The sequence below is a fragment of the Solanum tuberosum genome, unplaced genomic scaffold, assembly GCF_000226075.1.
Source record: "Solanum tuberosum cultivar DM 1-3 516 R44 unplaced genomic scaffold, SolTub_3.0 scf00378, whole genome shotgun sequence".
Taxonomy (NCBI): domain Eukaryota; kingdom Viridiplantae; phylum Streptophyta; class Magnoliopsida; order Solanales; family Solanaceae; genus Solanum; species Solanum tuberosum.
In genome coordinates, this window is record NW_006239300.1 from 19,759 (window position 1) to 30,169 (window position 10,411).

A 10,411-nucleotide genomic window follows, 5' to 3' on the forward strand; every position below is an offset into this window, starting at 1 on the left:
TATGATATAAGCTTCAGAAAAATAATGACTTAGAATCTTAGTTTTTAAATGTTTTCTTCTTTTGAGTCATTAAGAGATTATGAATGACATTGTGAAGGATGCATTTAAATTATGTGATCCTGCTTTTCAGGGTAAGAGCAATGAAAATAGAAAGGGGAAGAGTAAGGCAAAGAGTAAAGGAAAGGGCAAGAGAAAGAGTAAGGGAAAGAGTACGGAGACAAGCTTTGCTTCCCTGATCCAGTCACTTGATGATATTGATTGTAAGGCTTTACATTATTCATAATTTAACTATAAACATTGATTTATCTATTTATCTATTTAGTTGAGGTAATGTGTTTTCTGGCAGTGGATCCTTCCTACAACAAAGCAACCTTGGATGTCTTAGCTGAAGGCCCTAACAAAGGGCTTGCAGTTATGGGAGTAGTCCGGTGCTTGGTTAAGTATGAGTATGGTGTTCCATTGTAAGTTGCTTCATCTAGAAGAATCAATGATCATTTTGAGAATTTCTTTTAAAAGTGGGAAGTTACTAGACTGAGCAGCCCTAGTTTAAGCTTAAATACTTATTTCTCAATGTGTACTCTCATTCAAACAGATACTATGTGCTCTGTGACTCCGATGGGAACAGTTTTGTCCTTCTAGTGTTTGGGATACAGGAAGAAGCGGTAAGCACTACATTATGTTGTTTTAATGTTTCTTGGTACATCTGTTGAAATCTTAATTCCTAGAAAAAAGTTGTCTGGTAAAGTAGAGTATCTTGGAGTAACCAAGATAAGTAAATCAACAGATAAGTTTGCTGCTATACTGTTGCAGCAGTAACATGCCTAAAAAATAAGCGAAGGATTTTGCACTTCCTAGATGAAAAACTAGTTTAAAGGGAACCTCTCTTCTTTAATACTGTATGTAATTAAAGAAGATTACATTTGCCACTTCATAAGTGAGCCTGAATATCATCTCTTTATATATGTATCTGCTTTTGGTTTGTGTCAGCCCCACCCAATTATTATCTAGTGAATAAATGTCATATCTTTGAATATTTATCTTACTTCAGATTGTTGTGGTGACATATAGCCTACCATATTCCTATACTAAAATGAAATAAGCAAATAGTAAGGTAACATAACTAAAGGTTTTCTAGGAAAGGCATGGTCTATGAATTATTGATTGTGGAAGGAGAAAAAGGAAAGAAATGAAAAATGACACAAGAACTATGAGTCATGACAGTCATGGTTAACATCAACTCATCATAGAGTGAGTTTCTGTAAGTATTGGCTATCCAGCTCCCCATTAGACTTTCCTTAACGAACTACTCTTGTTGACAGATTAAACAAGGAGATCAGGTCACACTATTGGAGCCCTTCTGCAAATTTGTAGATTTTAAATGGAAGGAAAAGGTAAACTCATACTAATATAATATCTGTGGTATTTCACATCCAATGCTATTCCAAATATGCCATATTGCTTTCTCCATCATTTTCTCCTTTTCTTGATTGTGACTGATTGGAAAGGTTTAGTGCTAGAAGAACAATATTCCATACACTAATCAGTCAGCCAAGTTTTGTCAGTCCTTACTAATAATTGTTATTTTTACTGCAGCACTATCAATTCCAATCTGTGCGAGTCAATAATGTGGAACAAGTCCTTGTAAATGGAAAGACTGTATCTTCTGATTTTGCTATATAACCAATACCTATGTAGTCATAAACTCTATTGTGTGTAAGCTACCGTGGGATTCGAGGAAACAAATATTTAACTGCTTGTCTACTACATGCAATTAGCAGGTGTTACAACTTGATATGAGATTATACTCTACTGCCCATATATGAAGGTAATAGTCATGTGTTCTACATGTGAATTTGCGTATTACGTATATTATGTCACATTGGACTCATGTGTCTACTTGTTCAATTTTATGCAAGTTTAAGTGTCTGAGGCCAAGTTAAAAGGTATATTTATGTATTATGCCATACATACATATGATCTTTTAACTTACGTCTACTCACATTTATGCCCTCCAACTTTGAGCTTGCAAAAGAAGACACTTAAACTTGTATAAAGTTGAATAAATAGGCAAGGCATTCTATTAGCAATCCTATAGCCTATAAGAGTCGTCTTAAAACAGACTATAAGAGTCGTCTTAAAAACAAGTTACGGTGATAGTCAGACAAAATCAGTGACTTGTTGTGTAGAAATTCAACATCATATTTTTACATTCAAATCTTGCTACTATATACCATTATCCACAAATCAAACAGAAACAATGACAATAATATTCTTCAATTAATACTACTAGAAATTGCTACCTAGTCAATCCCATGAAATCTTCAAAGAAACTAAACTTTCCCGGTACAAAGCCTTATTTGCCACAAAAGGCGGAACTTGTATAGACTTAAACTCAGTATATTCATTTTTCCGCAGATCATACTCAATAAAAGAACCATTATGCCTTCTCCATAGTATGTTCCCATTCTCCTTAACAAATAGGAAGGCACCTACTGGGCGGTATTTAATACCTCTAATCGGTAAATATAATATAGGCATTCCAATGAGTGAGAGTAAAGTAGGAAACTTGTTGATACAATTCCACCTATCTTTCTCCAGTGACCAAATCAAATTTTCCTCGCCAACCGTTGTGAAAACACAGATGCCATCACCCAATACATGTAATGTCGGCTGTTTCCCACATGTTTTTTGGCACTACTGTTACAGGTAAATTTTTTCGTCTACTAGATGGAAAGATATAACTGCCCTGTTGTATGACATCCTGTGAATGACACCGTTTAATGAAACTTGATTACTGTATAGGTGCTGGTTATAAGAATCAGGGGAAACAGGAAAAGTATTGTGAATTGCTCTCCAACATTGATTTTTAACCGAGTATACTTCAACAACGTTGAAGTATTTGTTTATCAAGTAATGTGCACATATAACCTTGTAATCTTCAGCCACAAAATCATAGGCAAAACCAAATATTGGAGATGTGGAACAACGATTTGTCTTTGTGTTTTGACTGAAAAGAGAATTTTGAATGAGTTTGTATTTTCCAACCACAGGATTCAATAATGTCATACAATAGCCAAGATCGTATGACGTCATAAAGATCAAGCCACTGCATGAAAACACTTGTAATGAAAAATAGTCACTAAAGTATTCTGGGATATTCAGATACACAACTTTTGAATCAGCATTAATTGATGCTTCCGTTGACACAATTTTAAATTTGCGTGTTCCTTCTCTATGTAGAAGGATTGAATTAACCAAGACAAATTTTTTACGACTAATATCAATAGACGATTTATGTAGATGTGACTTGATGAAGTCGGAGTCATCGATACAACCATACCATGATTTGCAACAACTTTTGAATCGTATAAGAGATTTCACAGGAAGCTTAAAGAAGATGGAGTTGACAATATCTCCAGGCAAATGGGGGAGGCCATCCATGTTGGTGATAGGTTTATTTTTTTTTTTTTGTTTCTACGCTATATAATACTTACAATTTAAACAAACCTAATTCAACTCCAAGTAGTAGAAGGTAAGTTGGACTCTACAATTAAATTATGAGCTTGTTTACCAAAAATATAAAGTATTCCAAATTATATTATGAGCTTGTTTACCAAAAATACATTTTTATTTTCCATTGCTCGGTTATTAATTCATATTCTACTTCAGTAATATAATAAAATTTACAAGTTCCGTAGTTGATCCCTTGTTCATTTTGAGAGCAAGAAACTCTCTAAACAACTAATTAACGTAATAAAATTATGAACAGCGACCAATTGATTTTAATAAGCAAATATCCCAAATAAGAGTGAGATACTGTAATTTTTTATTATTATTATAAGTCAACTATAAGCTAGGAGCATGCATGTATATTTAGAGTATGTCCAATTGAAAATTAGAAGTGATTTTGCTTATGATTGTTTGTATTACAAACAATCAACGAAGAATAATAGTATTATATTTTAGCGATTTAGGTTAAATAAAAAGCATATAGTTCTTATATACTTTTCATAAGCGAAAAGCCTCAATTGAACTAAAATTTGAACAAATTGTTTAATTAGTCATTGATCAAATGGCTGCTCATTTTTCATGAATTTATTAATCACATTTAATTAGACACTCTCATATACTCATCACCCTATTGCAATTTTTTTGTTTTACATCTTGCAAAATTATATATGGTACTGTGATTAGCATCAAATTTAATTACAAGAGAAATATACTTCGTTTATTTCTGAGAAGGAAAATCACTCTTCATGTACATACAATCGGATAAATATGTTTCATGTTGAACTACTTTTTCCAACTTTTCAATTCTACTTCAACATAGTGAATTAATGAAATGGTTTATGGAGGGCATAATAAATAAATATATTTAAACTTGTATAAAATTGAATAGATAGACACACATGTCCTACATGACATAATACATGTAGGACACACAATTGCCATGTAGGGTGTCATGTAGGATGAATGTGTCCATTTGCTCAATTTTATACAACTTTAAGTGTACATGTGCAAACCCAAAATTAAAGGTTATAATTGTCAGCCGGCAAGTTAAAGATCATGTTTATGTATTATGTCTTTATGGAGGAGATACTATAGTTTTGGAAGGCCGTAAATGTCCATTAACATTTTATTCTATTTACTATAAGCATGAATTAGTACTCTTTCATAGAGTTTAGTCAAAAGTTGTAAATTGTTTACTGCCATAAACTTAGCTTGTAGAATTTTTTTATTTTAGTTTACAAGGTAATTTAGTATAATATGATTTGAAGGGTATTTTCGTAATTTAACTAATGAAGCGCGTTGGTACCTTTATTTTTTCTTAAAATACTACTCCCTCCGTTTCAAAAAGATTGATCTGGTTTGACTTGGCACAAAGCTTAAGAAATTAAAGAAGACTTTTGAATCTTGTGGTCCTAAATTAAAGTTATGTCAAATGTAACAAAATTGCTCTTAATCTTGTGGTCTTAAACATGCCACGTAGAAAGCAAAAAGTAAAATGTTACCAAAAAATGAAAGAGGTCATTTTTTTGAAACTGACTAAAAAGGAAAGGAGGTCATTCTTTGTGAAACGGAGGGAGTACTTATTATGCCTTACATTTCATTCTTGACCAAAACAAAGCAAGAAGAATATCAATGACAAATTATTAACAATCATATATCTTGCTATCTTTAGCGTATGGAGGATATATATGTCAACCAACATGTGAGTAGAGAAGTAAAAGCCAGATATCCCACAAAATATAAAAGATAGAAAAGTATTCATATTATCATACACTTGTCAACATGAAAGGCTAAATTAAATCATTGATAATACAATTCATATATGACTTTTGTACAATAGATTATTGTAGTATTCGTACCTCCTATAAATAAAAAAATAAAAGTGGGACACGGAGATTTCTTCGAATACTAGTAAATATGAAACTCTAAGGTTAAAACTTAAAACATTAAGGGTGAAAAAGATATTACAAAAACAATTAAAGTGGAAATAAAAATGGAGTCTTCCGGGAGCAAAAAGGTCTCGCCAAAAACTATCAATGAAGGCAAAGTAATCTCCACAAAGCACCTATATCTGCATCATAAAAATTCCCCTATCTCACTTTTATTATTTTTCTTTTCTTAACGTATAACACTTGATCATTGTAAAAATTACAACTCTTCTTTGAACTTCTCGTAAGTTCTTGCGCGTCCAAATCGATAATACAACTTCCGAAGTGGAATAATTGACCCAGGAAGCCTGTCCATCCACTCAACTTTGACAAGTGAAAGTTTTTCTTTAATTTCGTCAAAATCCCACATCTTTGGAAAGAGAAGATCAACATCGGGTTGATGTTTCTTGCACATGCCGACACTCTCGTAACTTGCAAGAACTTCATCAATAGTCGGAGTCAACTCTACTTCCCCGAACCGAAATACCATGTTGTCGCTGTCCCAAAATTTCACCATTGTTCCAATCAAGTCGGGATAAGCCACCATTTCCATTAATGACGGGAGATGGCATATTTGTCTTTGAACTTTCTTTTTGCCTTCCGCGTTCATGAACTTCCACCAAACTTGGAGGTAAAGATGGGGTATGGTCACCATTCGGGTCCTCAACGGATCACATGTCGGATTCATCCTACAAGAAAAACGGAAAAGGTAAGTAAACCCCCACCCCCACTTGATAATTGATTTGTTTAAAAATGACATATACATCCTTCAAATAAACACATAAACATGATTGTCTTTTATTGACCAAAATGGGTCAAATAGTACCACAAGGTGGACTTCTAATGGGCCCAACACGCCTTGAGTGTTGGGTCAACTTAGTTCAAAATGCGCTAAATTAGGGATTTGGTTTCGCTCTACGCTAGTTGACTAGAGTGACTTTTGAAAGACCGGAAACCCAAGTGGACAACTTAGGCTGGAACTCACGACAACTATTGGACGCATGACGTACCAATAAATTGTCGATCCTTCCGGAAAAGGGTGAGTATAAAAAGTCCGGCTGCGATTATGCAGAAAATGTCCTTAATATACTATACATACAACAGGAAATGTCATGAATGCAATGACAGTTATATCAACTTTAACACATTAATTAGAAGTGGTTTTGCTTATGATTGTTAATTACAATCAACAAAGAATAATTATGTTTTAGCGATTTTTAGGTTAAATAAAGCATAAAGTTCTTATATACTTTTCACAAGCTGAAAGCCTCAATATTGAAACTTAATTTGAACAAATTGTGTAATTACTCATTGATCAAATGGCTGCTTATTTTTCATGAATTTAATAATCACATTTTATCTGAATAATTAGATTGTATAGACACCCTCATGTACTCATCACCCTATTGCAATTTTTTGTTTTACACCTTGCAAAATTATATATTAGCATCAAATTTAACTACAAGAGAAATATAATAGCATTTGGAAGGTCGTAAATGTCCATTAACATCTTATTCTATTTTTTATTATATAAGCATGAATTAGTACTCATTTAATATAATTTCATTAAATAAGACCCTACTTTGAATATTCATTCACAGAGTTTAGTCAAAAAGTTGTAAATTGTTTACTGCCATAAACTTAGCTTGTAAATTTTTTTGTTTTAGTTTAAAAGGTAATTTAGTATAATATGATTTGAAGGGTATTTTGTAATTCAACTAATGAAGCCGTTAGTATCTTTATTTTTTCTTAAAATGGAAAAAAATTGTCCTACACTAGATTACTATACTTGCATTTCATTCTTGACCAAAACAAAGCAAGTAGAATATCAATAACAAATAATTAACAATAGTACCTTGCAATCTTTAGCGTATGGAGGATATGTCAACCAACATGTGAGTAGAGAAGTGGAAGCCACATGTCCCACAAAATATAAAAGATAGAAAAATATCCAAATTATCATACATCCATCTACGAGAAAGGCTAAATTAAATCATTAATAATACCATTATTATTATACGCATTACCTTCTGTCAATGTCTGTAAGATACCAACATTAATAAGGGTAAACCAATGGCTCAATTATAAATTAATAAATTATACTTATACCATTTAAAATATCAATATAAGAATATTATACGGATTTGTTTGCTGCATATAGTAACTTTCTTTGTGCTATAAATAAAAAGCAAAAAAAAAAAACTTGTAAGTTGCACAATATAGGTAGCAAAAAATCACATGATAAAATAAAAATTGGAAAGAAAATACGAAGAAGAAAATGAGGAAGTAGCTAGCAGCAATCGACAAGGCATTCCTCGATAAAAATACAATACATATATTTTGTTAGTTCTTATAATAAGAATATTGGTTACTGTAACAAAAAATTAATAAAAGTCTTATTTATAATTGTGCACCTTTTCTAATACATAATATTTTTTTTTTGGAGTAATCATATATAATGCTTAATATAAAGGATTTAATTACTTGACAGAATTTCTGACATACATGACTAGTTGAAGCAAAATCTCTGTTCTATTTCTACTTCTTCTGTCGAATCCCATATTTCACTGTGTAGTTCTGTTGAACTTGGTGAAGTTAATAGTCATGAATCCAGCATATAATTAGTTTAATATGGTGTCTTAACATACCTTAGGTAACCATTCTTTAAACCTATTTTTAAAAAATATAAATTAATTGTGATTTGAAAATTTTGTCCTTCTTTATGAGGTATGCGCATTGTGGGAGATGAATACTATAAAGCGGAACCACCTGAAAGAAAGTCTTTGAAATTATCCTAAAAAATTAATAAATTTATGTGTTCATACATTATTGATGAAGCAGTAATTTGGAAAGTAAGTTTACTTTTTAGTTTTTTAGAAAGTATAATATGAGTAGGTTAAAGTAAGATACAAAATGATAATGGATTGTTGGTATTACTAACTAAAGTTGAATAAACAAATTGTGTGTAAAGTGTTTCTCTCCTAAGAAATAAAATGAATGATCATAATGACATGACACCATCGACGATAGATCGATGTTTAGACACTAGATCTTGTAGTCGTTGCAGCAATAAATCGAAATCATCTCTGCTATTTACAACACTAAGACGAACATAACGATTTTCAACTCCAAATGCAGCGCCTTTTCGACCAATAATATCTGCTTTCCTCAGCACGTTGTGACACTCTTCATCTTCTTCCGCTTCACATTTTAACCACGCAAAAGCTGCGTAAAAATAAAAGCATGAAAAAAATTGATAAGTATATTGAATTTCACTTAACTTCTTGTTGATGCTTAAGTAGTAATTAACTATAGCTACCTGGAGAAGGTGGCCTAACTTGTTTTGAAAATGCACAATGTTGGGAGGGAAGTTGTTCAATTGAGAATCGTTTTGAAGTAGACAAGATCTCCGCGAGCTTTTCCCATCTAGTCTTCATAATTGTATGTGCAAATCGAAACATCTCTCTTCTATCTCCTTGTAACACAACGTTTAAGAGTTTTAAAGCTCTCAATTGAGTTTCACGCGGAACACCATAAGTGTTTAAATCTATGTATTCCACCATTCTATCGTACACATCTTTGTCTTTGACTATAGCCCATCTATATGTATATCAAAGGAAATTAATTAATTTAACTCGTAATCGTTATGAATGATCAGTAAGTAAGAGTTGTTGATTAAGTACCCAAATCTGCTACCGGCATGACCAGTGAGCTTTGAAAGTGTAAATAACATGACATCTTCATCCATAGGGCTTGGAATCGCGGTGTAATGTGGCCAATAGTAAGCTAAATCGTAAACATGCCTTGCAAATTTTCCTTGAAGGACTGCCTTGTTTAAGTGCCCATCTGGATTGTTTGGACATGTCACAAACTCAATAAAATTTGTAGTTCTACTCCTTGTTTTGTTTTTCCACGACGATGTATCTCCACTAAACTTATACTTCTTCGAATCCAATAGTTCTGTTTGTGATTTGTAAACAGGGTAGTAAGGAGCAGAAGCAACAACTTTGGTAGGCGATGAATAGGGGGTGTGATGGGAAAGAGCATACACCGCGGCATTAAGAAGCTGAGTTGAGCCAGCTCCGAATAATATGTACTTGTTTGATGTGTTTGCATTTCCTACAGTGTCATGTAACTTGTGGATTACATTCTTCAATTGCTTAGAAATGAGTGTACCATCCTCAAATTCATATCCCATTCTGTGCCATCCCGCCACCATTACACCACTACTCCCTGCATTTTGCTTCCAAAATGGCTCTAAAAACATTGGGTTCCCACTGCAACATATTAAAAAAACGCAAATTTTAGATACATTGGAAATCAAGTGAAGTACTGTAGCAATGAGTACATTTTCCAAGGCAAATATAAAAATTTCGCTATGTATAGTAAATTACCTGTCTACATCAACCGCGCAATTGGGTTTAAAGAGAGAGCAATCAGGGCCGGTAAAGCATGCATTGCACTCACAAATAGGTGTTCCGTCCTCTCTGAGTACTAAGCCATCTAAATAAGCCCTTCCATGTCCTGAACAACTAATAGACGCAACATTCTCTGCTTCTATAGCTGCTTCTCTTGTCCAGCTTAGGCGCGTCCTACTCTGAATTATTACTAACACAATACATGTAAAATTAACAATTACTGAAACGCTAAATAACACTTTCCACTTCAAATCTACTGACGACATATCTAGGTTTAAGGATTTTTTGGAAACAAAATACCCCTTGTAATACGAATATCAACGGTATGTTTTGTTGCATTTATACCAGCCATTAGGCTACTATTAATAACTAAATCAAATTATTAACTTCGTAAAAACACGTTTAAGGAACGTGATTAATTTTTTAATAGCATTAGAACCTGCAACAACTCCGCGTTGAAAATTATTCTACTTGCTAATGTATAATAAACATATTAATTGGACCTCACAGTGATAACATGCACTACGTAATTGTTTTAAATTCTATTTCTATCCA

At 32.8% G+C, this 10,411-nt stretch overlaps 3 protein-coding genes across 3 annotated transcripts; 1 reads left to right on the forward strand and 2 right to left on the reverse strand.

Moving 5' to 3' along the window:
- Positions 1-79: 79 nt before the first annotated feature.
- LOC102590721 (tetratricopeptide repeat protein 5-like) lies at positions 80-1,762 on the forward strand. Its single transcript, XM_006361896.2, has 5 exons — positions 80-260; positions 347-461; positions 593-662; positions 1,320-1,391; positions 1,594-1,762. Exons 1-5 carry the CDS (start codon positions 80-82, stop codon positions 1,678-1,680), a joined length of 525 nt encoding a protein of 174 aa, XP_006361958.1. The 3' UTR covers positions 1,681-1,762.
- A 938-nt stretch (positions 1,763-2,700) lies between these two features.
- LOC107057780 (F-box/kelch-repeat protein At3g23880-like) lies at positions 2,701-3,441 on the reverse strand. Its single transcript, XM_015302736.1, has one exon. The coding sequence runs from the start codon at positions 3,439-3,441 to the stop codon at positions 2,701-2,703; it is 741 nt and encodes a 246-aa protein (XP_015158222.1).
- Positions 3,442-8,312: 4,871 nt separating this feature from the next.
- On the reverse strand, positions 8,313-10,146 carry LOC102591078 (tryptophan aminotransferase-related protein 4-like). The gene is made up of 4 exons (XM_006361897.2): positions 9,833-10,146; positions 9,122-9,715; positions 8,758-9,038; positions 8,313-8,663 (listed from the first exon to the last, which is right to left on the reverse strand). The coding sequence occupies exons 1-4, from the start codon at positions 10,120-10,122 to the stop codon at positions 8,440-8,442; spliced, it is 1,389 nt and encodes a 462-aa protein (XP_006361959.1). The 5' UTR covers positions 10,123-10,146; the 3' UTR covers positions 8,313-8,439.
- Positions 10,147-10,411: the final 265 nt, after the last annotated feature.